This window comes from Cyprinodon tularosa, unplaced genomic scaffold, assembly GCF_016077235.1.
Source record: "Cyprinodon tularosa strain WSP-4 unplaced genomic scaffold, ASM1607723v1 ctg69, whole genome shotgun sequence".
In the NCBI taxonomy this organism is placed as follows: Eukaryota; Metazoa; Chordata; class Actinopteri; order Cyprinodontiformes; family Cyprinodontidae; genus Cyprinodon; species Cyprinodon tularosa.
The window spans coordinates 2,417,426-2,431,199 of record NW_024039440.1 but is presented as its reverse complement, the minus strand read 5'-3'; the positions used below and the strand labels follow the sequence as shown (position 1 = coordinate 2,431,199).

Here is a 13,774-nt window from a genome sequence, read left to right as displayed (position 1 = left end):
CAGTGGCTTACAGCCCTCCAACTTAGTGCTCTTTTCTTTTTGTCTTTCATTCTTTTGTACACCTTCTGTACTGCAAACCTGCCAGTCACTTTTGGACACCTGGTACCCTCATCAGATATCTGTTTGGAGTGACTTTTACAATAATAATTGAACTTTATTGATCTCACATTGGAGAAATTTACCTCTTCGTGTAACCCATCCCCTTGAGGAGCAGTGGGCTGCCATTGTGCAGCACCAAAGAACTGTATGTTAACTTCTCTTAAAAATATAACCCAGTTTGTTAATTATTGGTTAATAGCATAACTTCAGGCGTGCTTTAAATGGATAATTTTCAAAACGTTTTAAGTCTTTTATTTTGGTGGGTACTTCCATGTCACGAGGTCCCAAAGGAGCCAATAGGATTGGAGAACAGGTTGGTGTACGGAAGTTAACCAGGAATCATGTCGCCTGTCGTCTTTTCAACGACTGTTTCCTAAAATTCAGACACTGTCGGATTTTGTTTTTGTACAAACTAAAGCTAGGTTCTGCAGTTTGAGGTCAATGCTTCTCTCTTTGTCTGTTACTCGCTTGTAAAAGCTGTCGGCCATGTCCAAACCAACGCGGCTCGCGGTAAAAGACAGCGAGCCGAAGCATTTGCCAATCTATCAGCATAAAAACAAGCTGGTTCAGGCGGTCAGAAAAAGCCCCTTCCTCATAGTCACCGGTGAGACTGGAAGCGGGAAAACCACACAGCTTCCACAGTACCTGCATGAGGCAGGTAAGATGCTGAAAATACACCGGTTACCAATGTTAGGGTTGGGGTCCAACTGAAGGTAAAGAGTCACATATGTGGTCTAGAGATCCTCTTAAACTAAATGATGAAACAGCATATGTAAGCAATGAATGGCAGAAGTAGAAAATTTCAAATAATAGAAACGTGAGGAGTAGTTTACTCTCAACTACTTTCTAAGAAACAACTGGGAAGTTTACCTAATGCGTAGGTCTTCAACAGGGGGTCCGCGACCCCTATGGGGTCAACAGAGGTACTGGATGGTGGTCGAGAAAGTTTGGGTTAATTAGACTTTTTTATTTTTTTCCCCTCTGCAATTTTTTCCACTAATTGAAATGTCTTTAAATACATATTAACATGAATTCAGCACACTATAGTAAACAGATAAATGGAGGCAGAAGATGTATTTCAGTCATCAATCCACACAATCAACGACTCACAGGAGCTCTTACATGCTGGGCACCGTTTCATTCACAACATCTGTCCCATCAACCAGGAATCAGAATCGAAAGTACTTTAATAATCCCAGGGCCACATTACTTTCGTTCAATCAGACATCCACATGTAATAGTGACTATAGGACCAGTTTGATATAACACAATTTCATATAACATATATAATAAGGGTGCTCCGATTGATCGGTCACCGATCGTTATCGGCCGATAAAGGCTTTACATAGTTTGATCGGCGGTTTATATAAAGGCCGATCAGATGGGCCGATGAGACGCACTACTTGTTGAATTCACTCATCCGATTCCTCTAGGGGCGCTGTAGTTGCTCTGCATCAGTATGCGACTGGAAGTGGGGAAGAAGAAGAAAACGGACGGTCCGTTTTCTTGTGGTGAGGCAAGTTTGGAAGCGACTGGCACCGAGCCCCCAGAGAAAGTACCACGAGCTGGCTCCTTACACGCTATGTATGCTGCGTTGTTGGATAAGGATGGGGAACATGGTGGCGGTGACATCAGCAGCTCAACATCATGAACCTCTACCTATCAGAGCCAGTCATCCCACGGAGCGGACAGCCGCTTGTTTTTTGGCGAGACAATAAAAGTCGTTTCCCCGCTCTCGCACAAGCAGCCAAAGCCTACCTCTGTGCTCCGCACACAAGTGTAGATAGTGAGCGACTTATTAGCACAGCAGGGAATATTGTAGATGAGAAGAGGAACAAGCTGTCTGCCAAAAATGCAGAGATGCTTATATTTCTAAAGAAAAATCTGCCATTGATTCTTAACAAGTAAACTTTAAGAGAAATGGCTTTACTAATCTCTTTTCCTCTTCTTTCTTTCTCATTGACTCATGTTTTCCATGCTGTGCACTTTAAATGTATGTAGATTTAAAGGAGCTAAAAGAACATTTAAAGTTAGCACTTATTTGAAATTTACAAAACTTTATTACTACTGAAAAATGTCTGCAGTGATTAGAAGGACATTTTAGATTTTGAGCTAGGACAAAAAGCCAGAATTACTGATATATTATCTCAAGATGTGTTACTGTTCTATCATGGCTTCTATTTTCAGTTAATTACCGCAGGACAAGCCTAAAATACATACCTTATGCCTTTTTATCATGGCATCCCAAAACATTTGATTTTGTTTTCTTTGCTCTGCACTTTAAGTTTGTGTAAATTAACAATGACAGATTTTTTGTGTCTTATTTAGAAGTAAGGCTTATTTGTTAAGCTCTAAGCTGTTTAAGATCTTTCTAAGGAAGTCAAATGTTGAACGTTTCCTGTTAATAAAAGTATACAGTTGACAATTCAATACATTATCTTCTGTTAATTTTAATACCTATACATTTTTGTTAAGACTATTAAAATTGAATATATTACATGATAAATAGAAGGCTTCAGATAGACCCAGTGATCGGTTACTGGTGATCGGTGATCGGTATCAACCAATACTGCTTTCAGCAATCGGTGATCGGCCCCAAAAATCCTGATCGGAGCACCCTTAATATACACTATATTGCCAAAAGTATTTGCTCACCTGCCTTGACTCACATATGAGCTTAAGTGACATCCCGTTCCTAATCCATAGGGTTCAATATGACGTCGGTCCACCCTTTGCAGCAAGAACAGCTTCAACTCTTCTGGGAAGGCTGTCCACAAGGTTTAGGAGTGTGTTTATGGGAATTTTTGACCATTCTTCCAGAAGCGCATTTGTGAGGTCGCACACTGATGTTGGACGAGAAGGCCTGGCTCTCAGTCTCCGCTCTAATTCATCCCAAAGGTGTTCTATCGGGTTGAGGTCAGGACTCTGTGCAGGCCAGTCAAGTTCATCCACACCAGACTCTGTCATCCATGTCTTTATGGACCTTGCTTTGTGCACTGGTGCACAGTCATGTTGGAAGAGGAAGGGGCCAGCTCCAAACTGTTCCCACAAAGTTGGGAGCATGGAATTGTCCAAAATGTCTTGGTATGCTGAAGCATTCAGAGTTCCTTTCACTGGAACTAAGGGGCCAAGCCCAGCTCCTGAAAAACAACCCCACACCATAATCCCCCCTCCACCAAACTTTACACTTGGCACAATGCAGTCAGACAAGTACCGTTCTCCTGGCAACCGCCAAACCCAGACCCGTCCATCAGATTGCCAGATGGAGAAGCGCGATTCGTCACTCCAGAGAACGCGTCTCCACTGCTCTAGAGTCCAGTGGCGGCGTGCTTTACACCACCGCATCCGACGCTTTGCATTGCACTTGGTGATGTATGGCTTGGATGCAGCTGCTCGACCATGGAAACCCATTCCATGAAGCTCTCTGCGCACTGTTCTTGAGCTAATCTGAAGGCCACATGAAGTTTGGAGGTCTGTAGTGATTGACTCTGCAGAAAGTTGGCGACCTCTTCGCACTATGCGCGTCAGCATCCGCTGACCCCGCTCCGTCAGTTTACGTGGCCTACCACTTCGTGGCTGAGTTGCTGTCGTTCCCAAACACTTCCATTTTCTTATAATACAGCTGACAGTTGACTGTGGAATATTTAGGAGCGAGGAAATTTCACGACTGGATTTGTTGCACAGGTGGCATCCTATCACAGTTCCACGCTGGAATTCACTGAGCTCCTGAGAGCGACCCATTCTTTCACAAATGTTTGTAAAAACAGTCTGCATGCCTAGGTGCTTGAATTTATACACCTGTGGCCATGGAAGTGATTGGAACACCTGATTCCAATAATTTGGATGGGTGAGCAAATACTTTTGGCAATATAGTGTATATTGAGGGGGCCCCGCTTCATCTCTCCATCAGTTTGGGGGTCCTTGGCCTGGAAACCTTGAAGACCCCTGACCTAAAGTCTGAAATCAGCCAATCACATTGCTGCAATTTAATACATTAGATGTAGTTTGCAACAAAGACCAGGAAACAGGATCAAATTTTCACCGGTTCACCAGACTTATAAAGTATTGTTCTTACTTGCTACTGTTATGTTAGCAACATTCAGGTAATAGTGGTGCGGGGATTTTGGTGTCTGGCTACATGGAGCAGGATAAATGACATCACAAAGCTCAATCAATCTCAGACTAACTCGATGAAGTCACCATCAGCAGATCTCAGTCCCTTAAAACTTGTCTTGGATTTGATAAAGTAAAATGGGTTTAAATAAGAATACAATGCCGATCTAAATAACAAGCTTTTGCATCATGAGTACTGCTTAGACAACCCTGATGGAGAAGTACATGTCAGATATCAGCCCTGGATAACTCTCCTTTTCTAATAATTTAACACACTTGCACATAACACATGCCAACTACTGTGTAGCGTGTGTAATTTTTTACGTATTTTATAAAGTCAGTACATCTCTGCAGTACAAGTGCAATAATCCAAGTCAACTACCTTGTAGTCTTCCCTTAGCTCTCTACTGTGCAGCTATTTTTATATCCAAGGGAAACATATTCCAGGACATTGCAACTTTTTTCTTTTTTATGCCTTTTTGTACTATATATACTCTTTTTATATTGTCTGTTGTACATTTATCTTTAATGGCATCTATCTTTAACACTTTCTACTCTATATAAGCTACTGGAACCAGAATTTTCCTGAAGGACTAATCCCAAGGTATAAATACAATTGAGTCTAAGGATAAACACCAGGTTTGCTGCAAACAACATTTTTGATATAATTGGGACTTTAAATGGTATAACACTCAGTGATGTGAGGGTATTTTTGACCTTTCTCAAAGTCTCTATGTAGTATAACAACTCAAGTGTTATAAACTGTGGTTTAAAGATCTGTCTAACAGTTTCCTGATATGTGCAGCCAACACAATAAAAATTGAAGAATTAGAACAAATATTACACGTCTCCAAGAAAAAAAAACACTTAAGCAAAAAATGAACAATAGATATCAAAGAGGAGGGAAAAGCCAATATATGTGCATCATGTGATGTTAAGTCATTGCACTAATGAATTTCCCAGTGTTTGCACGTTCTTTTTCTTGTTGGTACTGTAACAAGAAAAAAACAAAATACTATCAGCCTAAAATATCAGCTGGATATCTGTGTGTCCCTACTGTTGTCGTACTGATAGCTTTTTTTGGCGGCTCTTCTCTTACAACTCATTTGTTTTGATCCATTCATTTTTATGTGGTAAACTAAGAAGTTTTTTAATAATGTTTTTGACCTTCTCTTTGCGGGTAGGTTTTTGTAAGAATGGAAAAATTGGCATCACCCAGCCTCGCCGTGTGGCTGCCATCACTGTAGCTCAGAGGGTCGCTCAGGAGATGAAGTGCACTCTGGGTAGAGAGGTGGGATACCAGGTGCGGTTTGATGACTGCACTTCCCAGGTGAGTTATTAGTATTTTCTTACATAAAAAAAATAAAGTCTACAATAATTTTGGTTGGGAATGATAATAAAACCTGTCTGTTGCAGGAAACGGCGGTGAAGTACATGACAGATGGATGTTTGCTCCGAGAAGTCTTAGCAGATCCCTCACTTTCTCAGTACAGTGTGGTGATTCTAGATGAAGTCCATGAACGCAGCTTGAACACTGTAAGTTTATGGTACTCTGTAGGAGCGATACAGGAGCTGCAGAGCTGTGCTTGATCCCCGCCCCCCCTATTGTTTTTCTCACTGCAGGACATCCTTCTGGGTTTACTAAAGAACGTTTTCTCTGACCCTGCTGAAGCCGCTAAGAGACGATCATTTCCCCTTAAAGTGGTGGTAATGTCCGCCACTTTAGAAAGTGATAAACTTTCAGCTTTTTTCAACAACTGTCCGGTCTTTGAAATTCCTGGTAGGGTGTTCCCTGTGACGTGCACGTTCGGCTCGGCTGTAGGGCCAAAAGATGTTGAAAGGAACTTTTATGTCAAAGAGGTATGTTGACTCATTCATGTTTGGTTTCTGTTTGTTCCTCCTTTTTTTATAATTTCTTTTTATTCTATTTGACTATCTGCTTCACAGGTGGTAAAAGTGGCGCTGGACGTGCACATCAGTGAAAAAGCCGGTGATATTCTGGTGTTTCTAACAGGCAAGTAGTGATAGTTGCCATTCATTTTAGATTTGCAAAGGTGTCCGTGCTTTCACCAACAAACTTTAAAATATCTATATGCTATGAAAGGAGAACAGTAACCAGAGAAGCATTGAAAGTAAGAGAAGCTGCAGGATCCACAGATTATGTGGAAGAATCTTTAACAGGAACTATGAGTTGGGCTCTTCAAAAATGTATTTCCTTTATAGAAGAATGTAAAGAATTGACAATTTTCCTTCTGCTGTGTGAAATTCACGGGGCACACCAAAAATATGGAACAAGGTAATCACATTAGATGAGGCCAAAGTTACTTTTTTTTTTTTTTGACTTGCTAATACAAAGCACACCAATGTCTCAAATATGACGGCACCATTTTGCTGTGGGCAGGACTTTCTTGGACTATGGGTGGAGCTAAATACTAGACATTCCTTGGATGAAAAAAAACAAATACACTTAATGAATTAAATCTCTTGTGACGGGGGTCTAGGGCTGTCTTCCAGCAGATCAGCTAACCTAAAGACAAAATCTTGACCTAAATCCAACTTAACTCTTGGAACATGCAACTTAACTCTTTGACACCACATTTAGGCAGTGGTGTCAAAAGTACACACATATGTTACTTAAGTAGAATTATAGATACTGCAGTTTAAAAACACTCTGGTTAAAGTTGAAGTATCTACTTGACCTCTTTACACAAGTGAAAGTGAAAAGTATGTGCTCCAAAAACTACTTAAAGTATAAAGTAACCTTTTAAAAAAACAGCCAGATGTCCCTTTATGAGTTGAAAGCTCAATGTTTCGACTATTTCGAAAAGTTCTTTGAGATAGGGCCAAGGATGAGGGAGGTCTTGTTGGTCTCCATCTCCCGATACGCTCTCGCCTGTGTCCGACCTTGCAGACATTTCAACATCTTTTTCTGAATCCGATATTGTAGCATGGCATAGACAATTCACGTTGGCAGTTTGAAGTGTTTACGATATATGACTCATCTAATTACACTAGTTTTCACTAGATGTGTATGGCGTCAATGATCTGCATTGGATGGCGCACATGACGTGAAATAAATATTCATAAAAAGTTTAACCGAAGCCAAGAGTAACAAGTAACTTTTGTTTTAAAAATGTAAGGAATGGAAAGTACAGTTACTTGTGTGAAAATGTAATGAGTAGAAGTCAGAAATAGGAAGAAAAATAAGTGATGGAGTAAAGCATAGATACCTAAAAAGTGTACTTAAGTACAGTAACAAAGTATCTGTACTTTGTTACTTGACACCTCTGCATTTAGGAGAGTAAATCTTGGGGAAAAATTAGATGTATTTGAGTTAAATTCATTTTGTCACTGGATAAACTTTAATGTCAGTGTGCAGATGCAAAAAAAAACAGGCAACCATGACATACACGCAATAATAAAGGCTACAGAGTTCACATGGAGACTGAATATTATTGCAACATTTTATAGGCTTTGATTAAACCTGCTTGGGTTTTTTTTCCACCTCACAATTATATGACACTTAATTTCAATAACATAAGCTGAAGTATATGACAGTAATGTTTTTCTGCTCATAAACTTCTCTGTGTTCTGCAGGCCAGTCAGAAATCGAGCATGCCTGTGACTTGTTGTTTGAAAAAGCTGAAAACATAGACTATCGCTATGATGTGCAGGACCGAACAGTGGAGGGACTTCTCATTTTACCTCTCTATGGATCGATGCCCACTGGTATAACCCGTCATGAAAATCTGTAGATTGTCGGTATTTAAAGGACGCCAATGTGATCTTAAGATCCTGATTCTGTTTTTTATTCCAGATCAGCAGAGGCAGATCTTTCAGCCACCGCCTCCTGGAATCAGAAAGTGTGTGGTAGCCACAAACATCGCAGCAACATCCCTCACCATCAATGGGATTAAGTAAGTCAAGCTTGTTTAAATGGTAGTTCACCAAAAAATTACACTTTAGGTTCTTATAAAATATCAGTCAACTCTTTTACCTTTTTAAACATCTTTTTTTTTTCAAAATTTTCAGTAATGAGACATTTAGTTTGATATAGAATTACATCAGTTTTCATCCTAGATCTTTACCTTTACCCCATCCACTGTTAGGACATCCTTAGTTGTCTGTAATCTAATAATCTTGTTTCGAGCCAGGCTTTGAACTGCCCCAGATTAACTTGCCAGGTAAAGATGTGTGGAAATCATTTAGATAATTTATCTTTTATTGCCTGATCATACAGTAAAAAAAACCAATATGTTTAATTTGAAAATCTTTTAAAAAGAGAAAAACAAGTAGTTGTGCCTTTACAGATATAAATACCAACATTGGAAAGCTTAACAATCCCCTGTTTTGAAATGGGTGAACTAAGGCTTTATAACTATTCTTTAAAATAAGAAAGACAAAAACATGGCACTAAATTGAGGCAGATGTGTGTTGATCTCTGCAATGACAGGATGTGTAAGAAAAGAATGATTAACTAAAGGATCTTTCCCATGATTCAAACTGATCAATTTTAGCTTGTAAACTCCATTTTTATTTTTCATCAATAGCCTATATCTTCCAAAAACAATTCTTTTTTAGCTTTTAACTTTTTTCTAATGCCTTTCCCTCATCCAAATCATGTACAAAGTGTTTTTTTTTTTTTTTTGCTTGATGCGTGTTTCTCTGACTAATCCTGATGAGCTATCTGAGTAGCATCCATTCTCTGCCTTCTGATTACTACTTCAAATTCCCTCCAGGAAGCACCTACCTTAACCCCTCTGTGGTTAATGTCTACTTTCTTTGATCTGGGAGGGTGAGATAGAGTGAAATCATGATGAAGTGGCTCTTTAGCTGCTCATCTGCACAGAGCAGAAACTTTTTTTGTTAGCTATTGTCTGAAGGCCAGAAGACATCAATTTTGAGTCTGATCTGACAGGAAATCGTGTCGGATGAGGTTGTGGCAGTTGGCGTTCATTTAAAGTCAAAGGGTATGATCCGACCCGACACGATTTTAATCAAGGGGGCTTGAGTAGGTCCGACTGAGATAGACCTCCGGTCTATTTTAGGCAGTCCACGCAGCAATTCAGCGGAAATTTCATGGATCTGACAGGAAGCGAGACGCCTTTACAAAGTAAAACACATCCGCTTAGTGGGAAAATACAAAATAAAATCTGTTAATTTGTCTTTTTATGACTTTTCATAATATGTCCAAGTTAAATGTGGGAAATTGTTTTCATTTTTGTATAGCACAGAAATAAAAAATAGCAGATCTGCCCGTGCTGCCTTTCTAGGCTATGTGTGCGACATGGGAAAAAAATCTGATCGGAGATTAAAATAGTCGCACTCAACCTGTGTTTTGGCCTTAAGTTGTGAAAATGACCCCAGTTTAAAGTGTTGTGATACAGCGATGTCATGAAATGGGGAGCGCCCAGACAGGGAGAGGCGCCTTCACCTTTCACTTAAGTGTTTCTCTTTGGGGCTGGAAGGAAACAATATTTCATAACAAATTAATGCCATATAGTGCTGAAAGCATTATTTAATCATTTATTTGCAGGAAACAGGTCCTCTAAAAGCTTACACAATATCCTGCTGACCAATGTGTTTGGCTGCTCTTCCACCCTCAGACTAGTCTATTCTCTTACTGCTTGGGTTAAGGTTAATTTTAAAACCTCAGGATATCTTTTAAACCCTTGTTATTTGGCCTAAAAGTAAATCCTGACCCACTGTTAACAGGCAGGAGCACCACTGACATATTTGCTCTCTCTCTACTGGCTCCGTGAAAGCTTGGCTGGTGGGTCTTTTATAAGACGAAGCGAATAGGGTTTGCTTGAATCAAACGGATTTCATTATTTCTTTTCTTTTTTTCCATGTAGGTACATTGTTGACAGCGGCTTTGTAAAGCAGCTCAATCACAACTCCAGGGTGGGCATGGACGTGTTGGAGGTGGTGCCAATCTCAAAGTGAGTTCAGAAAGTAAACCTTTCCTTGAAAAAAGTGTGTATGGACTGGGATTAAGTTGGATTCTGGGCGGATCTCCTCTGATCAGGAGTGAGGCTCAACAGAGAGCAGGCCGAGCTGGGAGAACCTCTGCCGGAAAGTGCTTTCGGATCTATACCAAGGAATTCTGGGAGAAGTGCATGCCTGAATATACAATTCCTGAGATTCAGAGGACAAGTCTGACTGCTGTGATCCTCACCCTTAAGTGCCTTGGGGTTCATGATGTCATCAGGTACGCTGTTTGATTCTTTGTTAGATTTTCACGTTGGGTTGATAAATGATTCAACAGAAAATGATTATTTTGTCCAGGTTTCCTTATCTGGACTGTCCAGAGGAAAGGTTTATTCTCGAGGCATTAAAGCAACTCTACCAGTTTGATGCAATAGACAGGTGAGTGTTAACATCCATCTTCTGGTTCTCCAGACAACTACATCTGAAAATCTGCCGTACCTCATGTGAGCAGTTATCTTTCTGATACAGGAGAGGTAAAGTAACCAAGCTTGGGGAGCTGATGGTGGAATTCCCCCTGCACCCGGGTCTCACCAGGGCTCTGCTCAAATCTGCGTCCCTGGGCTGCCAGGACCTGCTCCTCCCTGTGGCCGCCATGCTGTCTGTGGAGAACATCTTCATCAGGCCTGGTCTGCTGCTTTTGTTTTAACGTAGAAGTGTAACTTGGAGAACATTAGAAGCACGTTTACCGAGTGCACGCCACTGTCTTTGGAAAATCTGTGCTGAAGTATCAAGAGGTGTGAAATAAAGTCATGGGATTTTTCTTTTATGGTTCTCTGTAGGTCACCCCGACAAACAGAAAGAGGCAGCTAAGAAGCACCGAGCACTGGCGGAAAAAACAGGCAGCATCAATGATTTCGCCACTCTTCTTTGTGTGTTTAACTCCTGCAAATCCAGGTAAGGAAAAGACATCGCAAAGTGCTTTACAACTAAAATACCCCACTATGTTAAAATACCCCCCTGCTTCCCCCCACTCTGCAGTGACAGGCCTTCAGCCTGGTGCAAAGAGAACTGGATCCATTGGAGGGCGCTGAAGTCGGCTTTTAGTGTGGAGACTCAGCTGAGAGAGATCCTTCTGCGCCTCCAGCAGGTACAAGGTCCAGGTCACTTACCGAAGCATGCTGCCTAATAAATATTTCACAGTAAAAAAAAAAGAAGTCTAAAAACAGAGCAGGGCAAATGTGACAAGCTCTCTGGATGTCATCCCTTTTTAATTCAACAAGAAAAAGGAGGAACTAGATACCTCAGAGATTATAGGATGCATTAATGCTTATGTTTGGCCTCGGTTGTAGCCAAATTCTGTTTCTCTCAGTTCAAAATATGCTTTTCTTCTTTTTAAAAATACAATAATAATAGTAATAGAATGAGAAAGGTGTTGCTCTTATTCCATGTGATAACAGATTGTTTGTATTGGTTTCTTCAAAATTGTAAACAATTATACCCGGGTTTATATTTCTCTTTTTTAATCACTATGAACTCTGAATTTGTCTAACTGCTGCAGTAGTAATAATAAAATAAAATTAAAAACACAGTTCATGTGTTCAAATTCCTGTGAGGTGTAATTCTTTTTCTTTGGTTTGCCACTCTTGTGTTTCAGAGGAGAGATTTCCCCACTGAAACTTTTGACGGGAATAAAAGTGAACTCTTGAGACGATGCCTGTGCTCAGGATACTTCACCAATGTTGCCAGAAGGTATCACCAATACAATTACAAGCTGGGACAGTGTTTCCTGTTGTTCAGATTTAGTTTGGAGCTTCATTTATTTTTCCTCATTAGGTCCATTGGAAAAGTGTTTTGCACAATGGATGGCCATGGATCAATGGTTCATGTCCATCCGTCATCATCAGTAAGCAATTCTATTTTCTTATTCTATATTTCACATTAAAACAAACAAAAGAACTTATTAGTTCACAGTGTCTTTCTATGCATTTTTTAAGTTGTTTGAGCAGGAAGCTGAGCTGAACTGGGTCATTTTCCATGATGTGCTGGTGACCTCAAAGACATACATCAGGACGGTCTGTCCTATTCGCTACGAGTGGGTTAAGGATTTGTTACCTAAACTCCATGAGGTGGATGTGTATGAGCTGAGCAGTGTGGCAAGACAAGAAGTTACGGAAGACGAGATGGTGAAATGGGAGAGCAAGGAAGCAGCCAAAAGACAACAAGGTGTTCATAGATATAATATGTTTCAAAAGCTTTTCCCTGTTATTTTTATAATTTCTGGTTGAGTTAAATGGGATTAGAAATGAAGAGTAGAATATTTTACTTTTTGATTTCAATTAGGTCATGCTAATATAAAAATATTCTGCAGTATTGTATTTTTTCCCCTCAAAGTTTTCGGGGCCATATTCAGCTCTAAAAGCAAGCATTTTATTGTGGATTCTGTGTGTTGTAAAGATAAATTTTCTTTTCATGCAGTGTTATAAATGGAAAGCAAGAGGGCATTTGTTTGTTTCTCGGATCCACAACACATTTTTCAAAAAAAATTAATAAAAAATACAGAATAAACAAAGATGCATAAATCCAGAGCAGATGAAATGTTCTTAAAGAACAAACAGATTTTACCAATTCAAAGCAGTAAGGTGTGTTATCAGCTTCTTGGTTTGGCTTTACATATATTAGTACTGTTCATCTGACACCAACAATTCAAAATGATTATTTCTTAGAACAGGGGGTCTTCAATGTTTTCCAGGCCAAAGACCCCCAAACTGATGGCGAGATGGAATGGGGACCCCCTGATTTTATATATTGTATGAAATTGTTTTATATCAAACTGGTCCTATAGTCACTCCATTACAGATGAAGAAATGTAATGAAAGTAATTTCGTCCTGGGATTATTAAAGTATTTCTGATTCCTGGTTGATGGAACACGTGTTGTGAATGAAACGGTGCCCAGGTTGAAAGAGCTCCTGTGTGTCGCTGAATAATCTTCTGCCTCCATTTATCTGTTTACTACAGTGTGTTGAATTCATGTTAATGTGTATTTAAAAACATTTCAATTAGTGGAAAAAATTGCAGAAGGGAATATATAAAAAAAGTAATCAACCAAAACTTTCAAGACCCCCATGCAGTACCGCTTTGGACCCCCTAGGGGTCGCGGACCCCCTGTTGAAGACTTAGTCAGTTGTTTAGCTCCCCTCACTGTCATCTGCAGGGCTCCCTTGTTGGGTACCTTGATGTTATCTAGTTTTCTTAGAGAGGGTCGGCTTTACAGTTTGTGTTGGTCAAAGCAGGTGCACCCATTAGATTTCTGCTCAACTGAAATCTTGTTTCAGGAACTTCTATTTGTCTGAATAAATGTGAGCAATTAAAGTGCTTCAGTTTGCCTAATACTCCATTATTATGTCGTTCCTCAGAGGCTTCTGCTGAAGATGTGATGAAGAAGCTGGAGAAACGCAACACTGAAGACAGTGTCAGTGATGCTCGGGCCCGCTACCTGCAAAGGAAGCAGCAGAGAGAGCAAAGGAAAGCTCTTTGACACTAAGCCGAAATTGTCAATTTTAGATGTTTGCATTTAGTTTTTAATAAATGCTTTTTTAAATAAAAAAATAATAATAAATTGCCTGTCTTGCA

At 40.0% G+C, this 13,774-nt stretch overlaps 1 protein-coding gene across 1 annotated transcript; it reads left to right on the top strand.

The window, feature by feature from the left end:
- Positions 1–411: 411 nt before the first annotated feature.
- Positions 412–13,760, top strand: dhx40 (DEAH (Asp-Glu-Ala-His) box polypeptide 40). Its single transcript, XM_038267960.1, has 17 exons — positions 412–757; positions 5,397–5,542; positions 5,629–5,748; positions 5,836–6,072; positions 6,160–6,226; positions 7,810–7,941; positions 8,030–8,129; positions 10,068–10,154; positions 10,241–10,423; positions 10,501–10,581; positions 10,672–10,829; positions 10,983–11,097; positions 11,182–11,290; positions 11,798–11,892; positions 11,977–12,046; positions 12,138–12,366; positions 13,558–13,760. The coding sequence occupies exons 1-17, from the start codon at positions 586–588 to the stop codon at positions 13,677–13,679; spliced, it is 2,223 nt and encodes a 740-aa protein (XP_038123888.1). The 5' UTR covers positions 412–585; the 3' UTR covers positions 13,680–13,760.
- Positions 13,761–13,774: the final 14 nt, after the last annotated feature.

Coding starts and splice junctions, on each gene's coding strand:
- dhx40 (XM_038267960.1), top strand. CDS start 586: ATGTCCAAACCAACGCGGCTCGCGGTAAAAGACAGCGAGCCGAAGCAT. Junction 11,098..11,181: donor TTTAACTCCTGCAAATCCAG/GTAAGGAAAAGA, acceptor CCCACTCTGCAG/TGACAGGCCTTCAGCCTGGT. Junction 12,367..13,557: donor AGCAGCCAAAAGACAACAAG/GTGTTCATAGAT, acceptor GTCGTTCCTCAG/AGGCTTCTGCTGAAGATGTG.